Source organism: Sciurus carolinensis, chromosome 6 (genome assembly GCF_902686445.1).
Source record: "Sciurus carolinensis chromosome 6, mSciCar1.2, whole genome shotgun sequence".
NCBI classification, from domain to species: domain Eukaryota; kingdom Metazoa; phylum Chordata; class Mammalia; order Rodentia; family Sciuridae; genus Sciurus; species Sciurus carolinensis.
Window position 1 is genome coordinate 101,331,267 of NC_062218.1, and position 20,419 is coordinate 101,351,685.

Genomic DNA, 20,419 nt, shown 5'->3' on the forward strand with positions numbered 1-20,419 from the left:
CAGTGATTCCTCATTGATGTTAGAGACCCTGGGCTGCTTTTCAACTTTAATTCTTGGTATGAAATGGCTCCAGCACTTTTCCGTGGCATCTCAGCTCATGTCCATGAAGAGCCATAAAACTTTTTCAGTCACTGCAGATAACTATTTCTCTCTATTAATTGAATAACCACGTGTAATTCAGAAGTATTGTGATAGGACATGAGGATAAATGAGTCATTGGGTAGATTGATCCTTGAAATAAACTCAGCGTTTTCAACCTCAGCCTCTCAATTTGTTGCATACTCATGACAAAGAATGTAATTTTCTGTTTCCTTTTTGGGGTGAAAGCACTCTCCTTTGCAAAAATATGCTAGTCAGATGGATTACTTCCCTCATTTGAAAGATCTCCATGAAAGGAGCTAGATTGCCCAGGGTGGGTGCCTGCGTGAGTGTGTTTTTCTCTTTCTCCATCAATCTGTCAGTCTTCCTCTGTAACATTGCCCATAATCCCATCTGTGGACTTGAATCTCGATCTTCTCTCCAAAAAGGATTATGGTCATTTCCATAAAGCAGAAATGAGCTTGCATTTCACAGGAAGTGAGAGGTGCCAAGCGCTCAGCCTAGAGCCTCCACTCTTGTTAGAGTTAAACCACACGACTGGGTAGATCCCTTCACCTTTGATTCTACTTTTTCTGTCCCTTTATCCCTAAAATGAACTAGATAGATCTGACTTGAGAAGATTGCTATTTCTTTAAACTAGAGATTTTTAACAGTGGATAAGTTGAATGGACTGTACAGATGTTTCATTGAAATGTTTATTATTGATGTTGTTCCTGGGTGACTTAGCTTGCAACAGGTAACTAGCACCTAGAGGCTGTCACTTATCCTGGGCCTCCAGTTCCAGTTTGGCCATGCATTCTGTTCTTTCTCTGGGATTTCAGTAGGGCGACCAAGGGAGAAATGTGAGCAACTGCAGAGACCTACATAGACAGGCACAAAGTCACAGTCCTGACACATTTTAGTTACTCAGATCAATGTGCACAGTACTGCCTTCTGATCTTAAATTCTCTTGCAAGGTTTAATGGTAGTTTGTGAAGTTCTCTCTCTTTGAAAGATAAGCAACCCATAGAATTTGAGCATTTAAGTCTTAATAGTTGAGGCCTTTCTGAGTCTACAGAAAAGGGTGACCAATATTATGTTACCCATCGGATCAGAATTTTCTAATTGCTTTTCATCTCACCCAGTGAAAAACAAAGCCCTTACAGTGGCCTGCAAAGCCCTCCAGGATTTGCTGCCCCCAAGTCCATTACGTCTCTGCCTTTTTCTGACACTTTCCCCTTGCTCACTTTGTTCCTGGTACACTGACTTTCCTTGGGTGTTGCCAACATGCCACACACGTTCCTACCATGAGATGTTTGCACCTGCCCTTTCCTCCCTCACCCCCCACCGAAGTTTCCTTCCCAGGTGTCCACACAACTTGTTATGTCTGCCAGTACATGCCTTCTCCATGTGAGACTTCCCTGACCACATATTTAAAGATGCAGACATTTCCCTGGTACTCCCTATCCCTTTTCCCTGTTTGCTATATCACCAGAGCATCGTATATTTTCTCTGCTTATTATTTGTCTTACCCAAGAAGAATGAAATCTTCTCTAAGGTAAGAATTGAGGGGAATCTCTTTCCTTCACTGCTGTATCCCCAACACTGAAAGCAATTGAGCACATAATAGAAACTCAGACATATTTGATGATTCTAGAATAGATGGTTCACTGTTGACCCCTGTGCTAGATCAACTTGTACCTTCTTCCTTGGGTCAAAGTCCTAAAGTAGCACCTCCATGGCCCACCTTTTTGTACAGTGGTAGCTTAAAGATGGTAGACTGTCATTGAAGGAAGTGTCATGCTAACAGAAACTGACGCATTTGCGGCACTTGGTGAGGGCAGCTGGCACACACGTGTCTCTTCTGCCATCGCTCTCTAGATTTGAGAACCAATCAGGAAATCCATGATGATGAATGTGAAAGCATTTTATAAATTATAAAATACTTTGCAAATGTTAATTACTTTGGGCCTTAGAATTGATTGTTGCATAATTTGAAATAGTTAAGTAATTTTCCAGGAAGAAGGGCTCCCGGAGTTGACTTCTCTGCAGTTCTTTTTCTACATGAATGCTGCTCTTCCCCGTTTGGGTCCTATGGACTGGACCCAAGAACATAGCTACTGGCTGAAACTTGGACTTCTGTTATGGCTTGGATATGAAGTGTCCCCCAAAAACTCCTGTGTTAACACAGGAATGGTCAGAGGTGAAATGATTAGATTATGAGAGTTATAGCCTAATCAGTCTATGAGAGTAGCCTGATCAGTCCATCCTAGTTTAAATGGATTGACTGGGTGGTCACTATATGGTGGTGAGGTGTGGCTGGAGGTGTGGGTCACTGTGGACAGACCTTGGAAGGGTGCATTTTCACTGAGGGGCTCTTCCCATCTCCTCTTTGTCTTTCTGCTTCCCAGCCCCATAAAGTGAGCAGCTTTCCTTCAGTATCCCCTTCCACCATGATGTGTCCCCTCCCTTGAGCCCAGAGCAATGAACTCAACTGATCATGGACTAAACCTCTGGAACCATGAGCTAAAATAAAATTTCCCTTCTCTAAGTTGTTCCTGTCTGGTAATTTGCTCCCAATGACAAAAAGCTGACTAACACAACCTCCCAGGCCCAGAAAGGTGAGAGCAAATCAGTTAATCCCTAGGTCTAAGGAATGTGTCCTTCTTGTCTGTAAGACGATTCGAATACCAGGTACCCAAGATTGTGTAGAGTAAATATAATTCAATTTGCCCTATATTTGGTCTCTTAAAGTACTGTGACCAATTTACTAGGCTACTTACAACAAAAGTATAATTCTTACTGTCAATGACACCTGCTTTATTCCAGAGGGTTTCCAGTAATTCCATAACCCAGACTATTTTCTATTATTACCAATAGAAAAATTTAAGGATTTTATAATGTTGATAAACACAGATGAACCTAATATCCTTGTTTTCTTTCAAGATATGCTTTTAAAAATAATCAGGTTCTCCTTTGTCCCATGATTGCTTTAAAGTTAGGCCATAAAGAAAAGCAAGTGAGATTAAATGGCAGGATATATACTGTATGTGTATATATATATATTCTCTCTCTCTCTCTCTCCCTCTCCCTCTCTCTCCCTCTCTTTCCCTCTCCCTCCCTCCCTCCCTCTCCTCCAACCTTACACACACACACACAAACACACACACTCTTATTATTCTGCATTATGCCAGAGCATTTGGGAACCAGTAGCTCTCTGAAATCAGATAGCAGACTGCTTGTCTTCCAAGTCTACCTCTACCACTTATTGGTAATAATCAAAGGCAGGCAGAAAATAAAGGGATTTCGGAAATGGAGAAGAGAAAAAGAAAGACATAGGAGACTGTATCCTAGAAGGCTTAATAAATTAAGTAGAAGAAGACTAGCATAATAATGTGAGCATTATTCTGTATTATATAATGCATATTAGGTAATGCATATAATAATTATTATTATGCCCTGTAAATCTTTTATGGCCTTCATACCTTCCAGATTAGTGTGGCCAAGGAGAGACACCTGGTTTGTTATGTACCTTTGCTGTCAGGGTGGGCTGCCTTGGCTACACCCTGCTCTCTTTGTCCCCCAGCTTGGCAAAGGCTTCAGTATACCAGTTGGTTACATGGAAGCTTAAACCAGGCATTTAGTGCAGCTGAGCCTCGATGCCCTTAGCAGAAAGTGGCCTCCCAGAGCATCTACCTGTTCTTTTTTTCTCCCACCTCAGCAAATGATATGGCAAACTGTGCTAGGCACTGGGGATGTGGCAGAAGGGAGACTTAAGCCATCCCTGGCTACCTGGAGTTTCTGGTAAGTGGGGGAGACAGTAAAGGACAATTCCTTGAATAGCCACATATGTAGAATTCAGTAAGTACTAGGAAGGAGAATTGAGGAATTTGAATTTTAGTGAGAGACCCGACCTAGAGTTTGGTATCCAGAAAGACCCCTCTGAGAAAGTGAAGTAGAAAAAAGCCAGATAAAGAAGGACTGGGGCCTCTCAGGTGGGGAGGATCAGCATTAGGAAGGAAGACTCCAAGGTGGTGGTGCACACCTGTAATCCCAGCTGAGGCAGGAGGATCACAAGTTCAGGTCAGTCTGAGCAACCTACTGAGACCCTGTCTCAAAATTAAAAAATGGAAAGAGCTGAGTATGTAGCCTGAAGGTAAGAGCACCCCTGGGTTCAATCCCCAGTACCACCAAAAAAATAAAAATAAAAAAAGAGTAAGAGAAAGAATTTTAGGTCATAAGTCAAAGAGCAAAGGGAAGTATGTTGGAAAAGAGTATTAAGACATCAGCTGGATCATGCAGGACCTTTTAGGATATGCCAGGGGTTTTCTTTTCTTACCAATTTTTTGTTATAAAATTAGATAACTTAAAATTTATAATCTTAACAATTTTTAAGCATACAGTTCAGGGCTATTAAATATGTCTGTATCATTGTGCACCCCTCTCCATATGCAAAACTTAACATCTTTCAAAGCTGAATCCATACCCATTAAACCAGTCACTCCCCATATTCCTTGACCCCTACCCCTGGCAACTGCCATTCTCTGCTGTCACTACGATAATCATGACTACTCTACCCTTGTAAGTGGAAACAGATAGTATTTTTTTTTTGACTAGCTTATTTTACTTTGTATAATGTCCTCAATATTCATCCATGTTGTAGCAGATGTCAGAATGTCCTTTTTTTTTTTTTTTTTTTTATTTTTTTTTTACGTTTACATAGGGTAATGATGTTTATTATATTTTTCCCCTCCCCCCCACCCCTCCCACCCCTCCCACCCCTCTTTTCCCTCTACACAGTCCTTCTTTCCTTCATTCTTACTGCTCTCCTTAGCCTAACTCTAAACCTAACCCTAAACCTAATGCTAGCCCGTCCCACCCCCCATTATATGTCCTCATCCGCTTATCAGCGAGATCATTCGTCCTTTAGTTTTTTAGATTGGCTTATCTCACTTAGCATGATATTCTCCAATTTCGACCATTTGCCTACAAATGCCATAATTTTATCATTCTTCATTGCGGAGTAATATTCCATTGTATAAATATGCCACAGTTTCTTTATCCATTCATCAACTGAAGGGCATCTAGGTTGGTTCCACAATCTGGCTATGGTGAATTGAGCAGCAATGAACATTGATGTGGCTATATCTCTGTAGTATGCTGATTTTAAGTCCTTTGGGTATAGGCCAAGGAGTGGGATAGCTGGGTCAAATGGTGTTTCCATTCCAAGCTTTCTGAGGAATCTCCACACTGCTTTCCAGAGTGGTTGCACTAATTTGCAACCCCACCAGCAATGTATGAGTGTTCCTTTTTCACCACATCCTCGCCAACACCTATTGTTGCTTGTATTCTTGATAATCGCCATTCTAATTGGGGTGAGATGAAATCTTAGGGTAGTTTTGATTTGCATTTCCCTTATTACTAGGGATGTTGAACATTTTTTCATATATCTGGTGATTACTTGTACATCTTCTTCTGTGAAGTGTCTGTTCATTTCCTTAGCCCATTTTTTATTGGATTATTTGTATTCTTGGTGTAGAGTTTTTTGAGTTCTTTATAGATTCTGGAAATTAGTGCTCTATCTGAAGTATGAGTGGCAAAGATATTCTCCCACTCTGTAGGCTCTCTCTTCACATTTCTGATAGTTTCCTTTGCTGAGAGAAAGCTTTTTAGCTTGAATCTATCCCAGTTGTTTATTCTTGCTTTTATTTCTTGTGCTATGGGAGTCCTGTTAAGGAAATCTGATCCTGAGCCAACAAGTTGAAGATTTGGACCTACTTTTTCTTCTATAAGATGCAGGGTCTCTGGTCTGATTCCGAGGTCCTTGATCCATTTTGAGTTGAGTTTTGTGTAGGGTGAGAGATAGGGGTTTAGTTTCATTCTATTGCATATAGTTTTCCAGTTTTCCCAGCACCATTTGTTGAAGAGGCTATCTTTTCTCCCTTTTTTTGTTTTTTTAAGGCTAATCTTCCCTTGTCTGTATAGACACATTTTGCTTAACCATTCATTCATCCATGGATGCTTCTTCATTTTATCTGTTATGAATCATGCTGCCAGAGAGATGGCTATTTCAAGACCCTACATGTAATTCTTTTGTGTATACCTAGAAGTGGAATTGTCAGCTCTTATACAAATTCTGTGTTCAATTTTTTGAAGATCTGCCATACTCCATACCAAAGGTTTTCATCTTGAAATTAAAGAGCCAGAAGCCTTTGGTAGATTTTAAACAGAGAGCAGGTTTGGTGTTATGGTTTAGACGTGGTGTCCCCCAAAAGCTTATGTGTGAGACAATGCAAGAAGGTTCAGAGGAGAAATGATTTTGTAGTAAGAGTCTTAAACCAATCAGTGAATTAATCCCCTAATAGGGATTAACCGGTAACGGAAGTGATAGGGTGTGGCCGAGGAGATGGGAAGTGGGGGCATGGCCTTGGGTTATATATTTGTATCTGGCCAGTGGGGTCTGTCTCTCGGCTTCCTGATCATATGAGCTGTTGCCCTCTACCACACTCTTCCACCGTGATGTCCTGCCTTACCCAGAGCCCTGAAGAATGGAGCCAGCCTCTTATGGACTGGGACTCTGAAACCATGAGTCCTCAAATAAACTTCTCCTCCTTCGGAATTGTTCTGGTCAGATCTTTTAGTCACAACAGTGAATAAGCTGACTAAAACAGTTGGATGGAGATGAGAGAGTGGCTGTGGAGCTGGCTGCAAACTCCAACTTCAGGAATTTTAAGGACCTAGAGGGCCTCTGTAAGAGGGGTCCAAGTGAGAGTGAGTAGTTGTGGGCGACACTTAACATCTCCACAGTCAGCTTCACCCATCTGGAATGTAGTTTACACAGCACCTGCAGCAAAGAACATGTTGCTCGTTACAGAGCTCTGCCACCCTTGGTTGAAGGCAGGACAGCCAGGATGCAGGCATGTACCGCCATCCTTGCCTCTTTGGGGTTAGAGAAACCATTTTGTCAGCTCTCCCTCCTCCTCTATTTTAGTTTCTTCTTCTCTCTTGCCCCAATACTGTTCATCATTAGAAAGCAGCTTTCTGACAGTGCCTGCTAGCTATAAATAGTATGCCTTCATATTTGAGGAGAGTTCATCGTTTTCATAATTTTGTCAAGCATGCGGCCATATTCCACCAAAGGAAGAGGGCAGAAATGGTGTTTAGTACAGTGTCCCTCTCCTAGGTGCGCTGTGTTCTCTCTCTCCCTCCCTCCCTTCTTCCAGTTTAGTAATCATGGAGGAAATGAGGGAGTAGCCTTTTTTCCCATTATTATAACCACACCCCACCTCCAGTCTCAAGCATGTAACTGCTCTGCATATTCATTTTTGATGTAGTTTTCTGAGGAAAGAGATGGCATCTTTTAACCCAGGCTGAACTGACCCTCGGGTCATGTGGAAGCAGCTATACCATGGTTAAGAGAATGGGCTCTGCCAACTCAGTTCCCCTCCTGGCTCTGCCCTTCATTAGCTGTGTGATCTCAGGCACGTTGCTTAACTTCTCAGTGCTTCAGTTGGCTCATCTGTGAAATGGTCTTGAAGGTACCCACCTGAAAGGATCATCCTGAAGGTTAGGAGACACTAGATAACCATCCGCAGGAAGATGCTCAGTGTAGTTGGTGAGTGTGAGCACAATCAGTGCTCAGAGAAATTTATGTTACACTCTCGTTCTGATGCCAGTCACTGGGGCAGTCCAGCAAAGCTGTGTTTATGGCTTGGAGTGGGCTTTCTTGGCAGAGGCTTCCTCAGCACCATTCAGACTGGTCCTGCCTCACCAAGGCCAGCAGTATCCAGGCAACACACATTAGTCTGACTTAGGAGAAAACACGCAGCCAGTGGGGGTGGGGATTCTCCTCACTATTCCTCTTTATATACTAAGGATGGGTTTGAAGTTGGTGAAAGGAACCAGATTAACAACCCTGGAAACTTAGCTGGTTAACCGCAAACAAAGTATAGTTTCAATAGGTTCATTTCTAGTGAATGCTTGGCACCAGAGCCTGGAACTTGGTAGTAGAGAAAGATGGTATTTCCTGTAGCCCACCCACTCTCCCACTTTCAGAATTGTTAACCTTGGGCCTCCCTGGTACCTGCCTTGTACTGCAATTTCATGACCCAGCCTCTAGTCCTGAGGCGCCTGTGAAGAGGGGAGCAGGCAGTGCAGACATGCCTCGTGGGATAGGATGGACCACCTCATTAGAGAAGAGAGCATGGTGTGGCTGCCAGTGGCACACCAATGGTCTGGGTAGTGCCCAGAGCTGGCTTTGTAGGGAGGTGACTTTGGCTGGTTGGGGAGAACCTGCCAAGCAGACCAAGGCAGGATGAGTTGGTTTCACGGGAAACTCTCAACCTGTGCCACCAGAGGTACTTATAGGGAAGTGATGGAAAATAAGTACCTGATGCTTTGAACTTTTCCAAAGATTTGAAGTATTTCATAATTAAAAAAAGAAAAAGAATGAAATACAGATAGGGAGGGTACCAGAGGTCCTTGAAATCTAAGTTGAGGAGGTTGAGCCACCTCCCCAGGCAGAAGCAGCCATTAGAAGTTTCTGGACAGAATACCAAGGAAACCACCAACTAGCAGTGTAGCTTTAATTGGCACTTGCTGCTACCATCACCTCCACCTTAACTTCCACCGTGACAGTAGCAACTGTCACTTATTAAGCCAGTGTTTCATGAGAGGCAGTGCCTTTACACCATCATGCTTTATCAGCATCCCAGTTTTATGTGGTAGGTATCACCACTTGCATTTTACACATAGGAAACAGGTTTACAGTGGCCACTGTACTTGCCTTGCCGTCCAGTGGGTGCTCTCCACACTACTCCCACCATGTGCTTCTGTTCCCTTTAGCTCATTTTACATATTTGTGAACTGGTGATAATATTTGCACAGTATTACCCCTGCAGCATTGCTGTTCAATTTGTAGTTCATAGTATGAAAGTAGGTTATGAAATCAGTTTAGTGGATAAAAAAGAATCGAAAATATAGAACATATTCCACTTACTGTTTCTGAAACTTTTGTTTCTGCTACATTGTGTATCAGTCTGTTTATATGTGTATTACCTGTATCATGTACTAGTGAAATCTTGCATGAGAGAAAATTTATTTCCTATTTTGAATCATTGTAGGAAAGTTTAAAAGCTGCTGGTCTAGAGTTGTTACAAAAGTCAAGTAAATATATTTCAAAAGAGCTTTTTGTGAAGTCCAAAATACCCTGCAAGTCTCGGTCATCATTATTCAGCAGTGGAAGCTGAAGCAGACATACAAGGGCTGGCAGGGAAGTGTGATGGGCTATTATTCTACCTGTCTGCTCCATGAAGACGTTGCTAACCTGTCACCATATTGTGTCCAGGGGAGCTGGGACTCAGCTTTGACGTTGCTCATCCCGGCACACCAGGCCTCAAGATAAAACCAATCTGTGAACCTTTCGAAAGCTGTGTATTGTCCGAGTCCCTTAGGACCAGTCTGGGGTGGTAAAGTACTGCCTAGCCCTTATGGAGCTCTGACTCTGATTCAGACCTGAGGAAGACAGGCGAGATCCCTGTGACAGCACGGAGCTCTTCCTTTACAGGCCCCAAAGGGTTGGCTGCTGTCTACTCCCCTCATGGTACTCCCCCTCCCCACCACCATCCTCATCTGGAAGTAATTAACCTCCTTCTGCCTTTCAAAGCACATCGGACCAGTCCAGAGTGTCCATCTATTTACTCTTGCAACAAAAGTGGCAAGTGGCCCCTCTGCCAAGGTCATTTCCATCGCAACATGTTCTTTCCTCATGAATTGCAATTCCTGAGGGAACTGCATTGAACGTGGGGTGCACATCCCCTGCCAGCTGCTCTGAAGGCACACCTCTGGAAATGCACCCCTTCTCCGCTGATGCAGCAAACTCCAGTGGTCACAAAAGGAACTGGGTATCCCCCGAGTGAAAAAATCACATGTGCCAAGTGGTTCCAAAGGCTGAGGCTGGAGGATGGCAGGTCCAAAGTCAGCTTCAGCAATTTAGTGAGGCTCTAAGCAACTTAGCAAGATCCTGTCTCAAAATAAAAAATAAAAGGCCGGACTCAGTGGTTAATTGCCTTTGGGTTCAATCACACGTGGAGCACTTTCTCTGTAACCTGCAAGGAAGTTTGCAGAATTGGACATTCTCTCTTGGCAGTGCTTGGAGAAGGCACCATAGCAGAGCCATTCATGTGGACACTGAAATCTGAAAGGCATGTGTCAAAAACTCATTCAGTGCAGTGTGTAATGCACAAGAAACGTCTGTGTGCAGATTTTAAGTCAAGACCCAACATGACGTTCTCAACTATGCTAGGAAGAGCTTAGGCAGCTCAATTACCAGCACAGAAACAGGCACTCGGTGTTTTATAGACCTTGCTAATGAATGAGTCCCGTGGCCTGTGCTGGGCCGACTTCCCAGCACTCTGCCAGCCTGCTTCCCACACATCTGTAAATCCATCAAGCTATAAGGCATGACTGGTGCCAGCAGAGACTGAGGTCTAGGCCTTTCTCTCCAGGATACATAGAGATCTCAAGTTGTTAATAATTCATCCTGGAGTAATGAACATAGCCGTACCAAGTTATGATCTGTAATAATCGAGTGACAGATCAATTTGTTACTTCAGTGGGCCAAAAGATAATGGTAGTTAGTAATGAAAAGTGTAGGTTTTCCCCCAAAAGTTTTCTAACACTTCAATCAATGTGTTTCTTAAGTTTCAAAATAAAATGGATCATTAAAAGGGAAATGAATTCTGTTGGTTAGCCTCAAGCCTATTTATATTCAGAGTTGCTGATCCAGAATTACTGTATTTTTTTCCAAATGCCTTTGGGCGTTGGGACCTGCAAATCAGAATAATTATTGCCCATTAATTAAATCTAAGAAGTGGAACACAGTTTGAGACTTTGAAAAGGGAGGTTGGCATAGTTCAAATACATTCCCCAAAAATCATCAATAACAATTTGAGGCTTATGAGTAAGTAGCGGGGCTGAGAATTATAGCTTTATGTCTACTAAGAAGCTTCCCTCATCCTTTAACACCTCAGTGAGCACTCACTCTGCTTCACCTGTGCCAAGCATGGTGCTCCGCACTGGTTCTCCCAAGTGAAATACCACAGTCTTTGTCCTTGGGCAGTGGCAGAGACATCAATACCATGCAGTAAATACAGGAGCAGTCAGACATGTCTACCTGCATCAGGGGCAGAGAACCAGGGGGAGAAACAGAAAGGGAGGGAACACTGGAGGTGAACTTTGCAGATCAACAGTCTGCCAAGCAAAGAAGAGTAAGAATAACATTCTAGGCAGAGAATGGTATGGATAAAGACAAAGAGGTATGGCAGAAGAAAGAGATGATGGAGACTGAATTATGACACTCATTATTGCATTTTCTAAGCATTGTCACATTGAATCTGCACAACTCCACAAAGCAGATGTGTTGTTTACCCCAACCTCCCCTTTTTTTAAGAGGAAGAGCTGAATGCTTAGGGTTTTAGTATGTTATTTGCCCAGGAACCCAGAGCTGGGAAGTGGCAGAGGAAGGCTTAGAGAGTTGGGCAGAGGTGTGCTGGGAGTTTCAGAGTTGGGCATGGCTCAGTGGCAGAGCACTTGCCTAACTGGGCAAGGCCCTAGCTTAACCCACTGCTGAAAAATAAACAAATAACTGAGGCCCACCACAGGTTTTTTGTCATTATTATCAGAATTATGAAAGAACAGAAGTGTGGCTAAGCACTTCACGCTTGCTGTGCCATTGTGTTATCTTCAACAACCAGGAGAGGTGTGGGACACTGTCTTTTTCAGCCAGCAGTAGGGTAGTCAGAGCTGGGTTTCAGATAGTAACTGGTAGTGTCTGGCTGTAAAGCTGGACCTAGAGGTACTGTCGTCTGGCCAGTTAGGAGGCTTTTGCTGTAGTGAGATGAGGGTAAAAAACTCATCATCCAAACCATGTATTTTCATATTGGCCTACAGTTTGAGATTGCTTTCATACATAAATAGGTTGTTGATTCACTTGCACAAGGGACTTTTGTGGAAAGAGGGATAAGTCTAATGACTTAGCTCATTTGGAAGGGGAAGTATAAGGACAGAGAATTTCCTTCCCACACATTAGGAGCTGATGTGGAAAGCAGTGATGTTGCAGGCAGCTTGTAAATATAAATACCTGCTGATGGATGGAGGCACAGGACCAAAGTCTCTCCACCTTGCCAGGTACGAACTTGACCATCCCCATTAACTCTTTCAGACTGGCAACAAGATAAAGTTCTGGGTAGAACAGAAAACTGTAAGTAAACCCAGGAGACTTGGCTAGAACTAAGAAAATGCTTAGAAAACATCCTTGTGTGGACCAGAAGTAGGCCTGGATGCCTGAGGCAACTCTCCCTGCTGCAGGTGTTGCTTAGCATTCAAAAAGCACATTCTCTTCCTGATGACCATGCCACGGTTAAAGTTCCATAGACTTCACCACACTCTCCCCTTTCAGAGGAGGAAGTTAAATTAAACTCTTCACTTAAAAAGTTATAGAAAAACACACATATGCTTATAAAATTGGCTGATGTATTTCAACAAAGGATCAGTTCTAAAATTGGTGTCAAAGGTAGTATAATCACTTTTCCTCCTACAAAATAGAAATATGCAAGAGAGACAGTGCAGGCATTTATAGAATTGTGTGAATAAATGCTCAGTATAAATAGCACTAAATGCTAGGGAGGTAGGTCTGTGTAAACTGCCCATCTCTGCCCAATTTCTCTCTGGATTCAAATTAGTAATGAATAACTTCCTTCTTCCAACAGGTGATTTAAGGAAGCTCCTGGTATTTTCTTAACTATACTGAAAGGTGTGAACTTTTAACTTGCTTGTTGCCAGTGGTAGACTTGTGTCTCTTAATACCCAGGGCAAGCAAATGAACAGTTAAGTTTTAAAGCTAGGTCTTGTTAGCCTGGGTGCAGAGTTCGGAAAATGGTTTGAGTAGCTGCTTAGCCAAAAAATATGCATATGTATTTAGCAATTTATTCAGACCCAGCTACTTCTAACCCTGTGTGCTCCTTAAATTGTGAGTAGAAGGGACAGAATAAACATAACCATATACATGAATATATAGTAGTGCATTTTTATTTCTGTTTATGCTACTTGTTTCTCCTAATGTGAGCCACATGTTTCATCTGATGGGTCTTTAATACTTTGAGTCAAAAGTGCTAAATTTCCCGATTAGGTTTTAAATGCTGGATCTGCCCATTTTAAAAATTAGGCCTATTTTGTGTCTGTTCTCAAGTGAATTAAAGCTGTCAAGAATTTTTATATTTGTGTTAGGGAAAATGCTAACGATCACAGTAGTTCAAGCAGCAGCCAGGAACATAAGTTGTCACTGAAAGGGATTAACAGTTACCTGAACTTGCAGAACAGAGATTCAGATTTGCAAAGGTTCAAAACTTAGTAGATAGATTTTTGGCCCATTGGTTGGTTGTTTTGGTAACATGAAAATTGTAAAGGGTGCCATATCTTGAAATACCAAGATAGCTTAGATGCTGAATGAAAATTTGTGAATTTTGATATATGAAAATACAAATAGCAAAGTCTCTTTGATCCAGGGCCTCCAAAGATGTCCTAAGTGCTGGCTCCTATAGACCAGGAGCCTACACATAGGCAGGTGGGAAGAGTTGGGGGAGTCACTGTCTCTGTAGACACTATTTCTCTTATTTGTGCTTTTCTTCTTCTTCTTCCCAGTGTTGCTAACAACCACAAGCAGAATTTGATGACAGTGGCAAACCTCGGGGTGGTGTTTGGACCCACCTTGCTAAGGCCTCAGGAAGAAAACAGTAGCAGCCATCATGGATATCAAATTTCAGAACATTGTCATCGAGATCCTGATAGAGAACCATGAGAAGGTAATATAGAGTTGGTCACTTGCAGTGAAAAGTGCTCTGGGGGAAGCTACACTGGAACTGGCCTTCACAGTTGACTTGGGTTTGCACTGCTGATGGTTCTCAGGCCCTGATGGTGGTGAAGCTGCCGAGTGTGGTGGTCTGGGGTGCTGATAATCCTGAGGGGACTGGTTGAGGTGATGGCAGTGCCAGTTTGGTGACAACCGTGGTGGTCATGGTGGCAATAGGGGCAATATTTACTGAGCATTAATCCTGCCAGGAACTGTGCCCAGCACTTTACTTGTGTTGTCATTTTATCCTCATGACAACCCGTGAAGGATGTACTGCTATGAGTTTCATTTTGAAAACATCCTTTGCCCATTTTTTACTTGGTTGTCTTCTTAGGAATTTATGAGTTTTTTAATATTAGGAATATTAAACGTTTTCAATTGTGTTATAAATGAAACAGAAACCTATAGTTCATCTTTTGATTTTATAAATGGTGCATTTTTTTCATTGTGTGTGTGTGTGTGTGTGTGTGTGTGTGTGTGGTCTATGTTTTCTTTTAGGGCATTAGGGTTTCTGGTCTTCCTTAAGAATGTTTTTTTTCCCCAGTGATTCAGGAGATTGAGGCAGGAGGATCACAAGTTCAAGGACAGTCTTAGCAACTTAGCAAGGCCGTGTCTCAAAAAATAAAAATTAAAAAAGCGTTGGGGATGTAGCTCAGTGGTAGAGCACCCCTGGGTTCAATCCTCAGTACCAAAAAACAGAACATTTCCTCCATCCTCCACCCCACGTTATGAAGTATGTTGACACATAGCTGCCCTTATAAAACCAAGAGTAAGGGACATGAAACTCACTCCTCTGCCCCACCTCATTGCTCCTCGTAGCAATTTCATCTGAAGCATCCCAGATTTTGTGCAGGGTTTTGTTGGCCACTTTTTGGCAGCCACAATCTCTGGAATCCAATTAAAAAAATTTTTTTTTCCTCTTCCTGAAACAATCTTTGCCAAGAATGGTGACTTAATCATGCAGAATGAATTTGTAGTCTGACTACTCCTCACCACCTAAAAGGCCAGCATCACCTCTTATCTGAATCTTTACAAGAGTCTCCCAGTTTGCTTCCTTACTTCCATCCCAGTCTGGAATGAGATTTTTGAAATATTAAGTCCTGTCCATTTTCTGTGCTAAGAACCATCCGGTGGTTTCCTGTTTCACTCAGCGTGAATTTTGTACAGCATCTTATAAGGCCTATGTGGCCTCTATCCCCCACTGTTAGGACAGCCACCCTGACTGCCTTGCTGTTCTTGGACAAAGTGGGCACATACCCACCTCAAGGCCTCTTCATTGCTGGTCCATCCCCTGGAACACTCTTCCTCCATAAAGCCTCGTCGTGTTTCCTCACTCCCTTGAAGCATTCTGAGGCCTACCTAGATCTCTGTTTATAATGACAAACACTCCCAGCCTCCAACATTCCCTTCCCCTTTTCCTAACTCATAAATGTCTAAACCAGAAAAACATTTTGTCTTTAAAACTGACATTTAAAGAAGGAGAGGGAGAGAAAAGGAATACTTGCTAGCTAGAAAATTCAGTTTCTTTAATCTGATAAAACATCTTTTTTTCAATGGAAGGAAAAGACCTCTGTGTTCTAAGTGGCTAAGACATCAGATCTTTTCTTCCTATTCCTGTCTGGCTCTTCACTTGTTTACTAAGGGTTAAGACAAGGAATTCAACCCAAGGCTTAAAAATTAAGAAGAGTTAACTTAACAAGTTGCTACTTAATCTCTCTGTACTTTAGACTCAATCTGTAAGACAGAGCTGAAAATATTGACCTTATATGAAAGTAAATGAGGTGGTAAAGTTGCTTAGCACAATATCTTGTGTGCAATAAGTTGTAAGTGAAAGTTAGTTATTACTATCAAAATTATTACTTCTAGATTATGGTCATTAATAAGATCTACCAGCTTCAGTTGAATAAATAAATTAGTGTGTATTACCTACTTGGGAAAATAAAAAATTACCATGGGCCCCAAACCCTATATCTTTTGGCTTTTTCCTTTCTACCTCTTTCCACATTGAGATATTATTTCCTATAACTGTGCAAACACTGCTCCTCCTGGGCTTGTTGCGGGAGGGGTCAAAAGAGCTCCTGGACCACTTTACAAGGTAAGTGTGTAGTTCCCATGCTTTCTCTTCCACTAAGAAGAGTGTAAGAAACACATCAGTGGGCTGGGTTGTGGCTCAGTGGTAGAGCACTCACCTAGCGCGTGTAAGGCACGGGGTTTGATTCTAAGCACTACATATAAATAAGTGAATAAAATAAAAGTCCATCAACAACTAAAAAATAAACAATTAAAAAACAACACATCAGTAGGGCTCCCATGAAGGACCCAGGTGGCCCTCTGTGGAAGAGGCCCAGTAGGCTGTTCCCACGCACACAGATGCTGTCTGCAGGGTGTGTGTTGTGCCAGGGACAACATAAAGGAGCTGTATGTTGGATATCCATATTAGTGTTGAACTTAGGACCACTGTAGAAACCATGCTATAGAAACCCATTCTTGTTCATCTTTATTTAATGCAATAACATGTATTGGGTACTGACGATTGACCAGAGATAAATAAGATAGGCATCCTTTTTTGTCAGGAATATAACTAACCATTATACAGTATACTAAGTGATATTCAGTAAGATAAATAAAGTGTGATGGCACCACTGAGCAGAGATGATTTAATTCTGCCGGCATCGGGCTCTGACTGATCAATGAAAGTTTTGTAGGCAGAGGAAAAGTAGAGACAGGAGTGACAGCTTTCCAAGAGAACAACATTAATCAAGTTGTAAATGCTTACAGTGACACGTTTGTGAGAGGACTGTGGACTGACACTAGCAGGTAGGGACATATGGTGTCACGTGGTTGACTTCAGCCCATTAGTCCAGAGTCTTGGAAAGCTATGGAAAAAGGGTTAAAGTTACTCCTGAAAACTGGGAACTCTCAGAGGTTCTGAGTGGAGTAGGTTTTCCAGTCATCCAAATGATTATATCAGTACTTTAGCAAAACATTCCGGGGAGCTGAACCAAATTGTGCTTTGATCATTGGTATCAAAATCACTTATTAAATAATAAAACCATAGAATTGACCATACTAACTCGTAGCTTTATTTCCAGTTCTATAACCTGGACTCTGCTTGGATTATATAACATTCTAAGGAAGAACAGACTTGAGTCTGTTTTTAGCAGTAGTCAAGTTTGAGTTGAAAGCTCAAAGGGCAAAGATTTTGACTCAACATGATTATCTTAAGGCAAGGAGTCTGTTTCTCAAAATGGCCTTTTCTGTATGGGCAAAGTCTTCTCCCCAGACTTTGAGCTTATCTCTGTGCATGTTAAAGTAGGCAAATTCTTGAGGTTGTAGTGGATGTGTATATGCTTCCATTTAAATTTTAAAACAAAATGAAATACTAAGCATTGTCATTGACCAAGATATCCCCAAACCTAAAATTTTGCAATTTCTTACAAAGTTTTCCTTTCATTTATTTTTTTAAGGTTTACTTGCCAGTAACTTTGAAATGTCTAGGAAGAGCAGCCATATCCAGAAACTGCCCTGATCTGCATTTAACAAAATGTTGGTGGCATTGACATCCATTGACCAGTGCTGGACTTTGTACATACAATGTACATCAATATGCAATTGATTTGGCAACCTATAGGTATTTGGCAGTTGTATTTCATTTCCTTAATATTTAATACTTGTTGATATGAAAAATTAATAAAATAATAATAGTAAGGTATGCCTGGATGTACTGAAATAGTTTTCTCTTTTCATCCTGCCCTTTTTAGATTCAGAAGCAAGCTTGATTTACTTGTGTGCTGGGCAGGAATGCTTCTGTCATAGTTTTCTTCTTTTAGTGATACGTGCTGTAGAGATACTCTTCATTAATGTAGTTAGTCTGTGATCTGAACTCATACATTCCCCTTAATAAGCCCCAGATAAAGGAGTGATTATTTGAATTAGGAAGCTATTTGTTTTGTTTTGATTTTTGGTTTTGGTAGCAGGAATTGAACCCAGGGGTGCTTAACCACTGAACCACATCCCCACTCCTTTTTAAATTTTTATTTTGAGATAGGGTCTCACTAAGTTGCTTAGGGCCTCGCTAAGTTGCTGAAGCTGACTTTGAACTTGCCATCCTCCTGCCTCAGCCTCCCAGTTACTGGATTACAGGCATGAGCCCCATGCTGACTGGGAAACTACTTTAATGTTTGAATAGGGATGAAGTTAGTTGTTGTATTTTAGTCTTTTCCTCTCTCTCAGCAAAGATAACAGGAGATAGAATCTTCTGGAGATATGGAAAATCACAGCCATCTATATATCCCTCAGTTACCAAGTGTAATTGTTCCTTTTGAGAGATTTTTAATAAAATTCCCAAACTGCTTTCCAAATTGTTGATCCCTCTGCCAAAATGCTGATATCAACAGGACATAGGACTTCCAGCTGTCCTTAAAAACCTCTCTGCAGTTGCAGCCTCTGAATTGGCTCTTTAGTGCTTGCAGCATATGAGCCCTGCCAAGGCTTGCCTGGTTCTCCGATGTAAAGATGTGAGTTTGTGGCTCCTCCTGCCTATGCAGTGCTGTCAGGCATGTGAGCCATGAGCTACACTCAGAAACCCAAGCCCTCCATTCCTTAGGCAGATGCTCTTCAGATCCAGCAAGCCAGCCCCAGATAACAAGGGATCCTGAAGTACTTGTGTCTCAAGAAAATGCTCCATCCTGTTCCTATATACACCTTTTCCGCTTTGCATTGTTATCTCCAGGCCTCCACTGGTGATTTATGCTCTCAGAGCTACTTTGCAGTTACAGGCCAGGAGCTCTTCATCATGACCTAATTTTCCTCCCATAAAAATCACAGCACATAACAAAGAGTACTGCGCACACATTGCAGGGAGACTCCTAATCCTTTTAAATTGCAGGAGCGAGTGACAGATGGGATTGGAAAAGGTGTAAAAATGTGTATATGACACAGCAGAACAAATTCCAAAAGTGTCAATGCTCTATAACATCAGGATAGGCCAGAGGGGGACCAGAGAAACAATTTTGTAGACAACACAAGGGAAAAAGAACAGCAAATTCTAACATTGCTATGGGCAGTTAAGATCAATGTTTTGCAAAGAACAGTAATTAAATTTGCACTTATAAATTAAATCCTTGTGCCCCGACTACAAATAATTCATTTTGAATCTTATTCCCCTCTCTTATATGTTCCTTTTTTTTAAATTAATACAATAATGCCTTTTGTACAGTGAGGGCCAAACTGTTCAGTCCTCACCTTAGTCCTGAGTTTTACAGATGAGGCACTGAAGGTCAGAGAGTTATATAATTTACTCAAGTCACAAACTGATAAATTACTAAAATGATATGTTAGCCTTCTTTCAAATTAATCATAAGTATAAAGACCACAAGTGACTGATACACTAGAACTATCTAGGTTCCTGTCTAGTCTCACTCCTTGTTTATGTGGCCATGACTAAATTAGTTTAATCTCTGTGGATCTTTTTCCTCATCTACAAAATGGCTCAAATAATAGTACTTCCCTTCTAGGGTTAGTCAGGTAATCCAAGTAAATATCCATGTAAACAATTTGCCATAGTAAGCACTCAACAAATTTTGGCAATTTTACTGTCATTTACACTAACACCACCTCCAACCTGCTCTTTGTCAGATGTTTTATTAAGCAGTTTATGTGCATTTCTTTTAAGAGCTCTGCAAGGCAGGTGTTAGATCCCCATTTGCACAAACAAAATAGACTCAGACAGGGTTAAGACCTCACTGAGATCACGCAGCTAATAGGTGGCAAAGCCAGGATTTGAACCAGTCCACCTAGCTCCAAAGTAACATTTGCCTTCCACCTATATAAATTCTTTAAATTCTCTCCCTGTCTTTATATGGTGCTGTGGCAACAACCATTTGATGTTGGTAATGGTAAGTGGGTCAGCGTAGCTCCTGGCGTTGCCCACCGAGTGAGCAGCAGACCAGAGCTCGCCGAGTCCTGACTGCAGGACCAACCAACCCTGACTCGCTGTCCTGTGTGGTTGAAGGGAAAACAGTAGCTTGGTGTTTTGGGGTATGTTAATTCCACTTCTAGGAAGCTTGAAATTGGGGATACTTGGAAGGGTTACCCAGAGTTATATTTTTATTTATAATTTTATTCTCCAGTAGCTTCCAGAAGGCTTAGAGTCTTCTGACTTTCATCTCTCAGGCATTCCTGACTAATCAGAATTAGTTTGTAAATTGGCCAGTATTAGCAAGACCCTTGGGGCACAGAGAAATCTCCCCTTTTTGTGTTAATTTGGAAAGTCTGTGTGAAATGAGTAGATTGTTCTCGCCAAATGGTAAAGCTCCATAAATCCATTGTGCATAGATCACACAAGCTCATGCTTCCACTGTTGAGCAGGTCGCTTGTACAGATGCTTCTTGACAGCCTAAAGAAAACTTCATTTGATTATCTTGAAATCATCTT

General features: G+C 41.8%; 1 protein-coding gene across 1 annotated transcript in view; it reads left to right on the forward strand.

The window, feature by feature from the left end:
- The window catches only part of Arhgap26 (Rho GTPase activating protein 26), a 416,546-nt gene that overhangs the window by 302,085 nt on the left and 94,042 nt on the right, over positions 1-20,419 (forward strand). Inside the window, 2 exon segments of the mRNA XM_047554761.1 lie at positions 13,777-13,864; positions 13,866-13,937. Of these exon segments, the coding sequence (XP_047410717.1) occupies positions 13,777-13,864; positions 13,866-13,937 (160 nt within the window).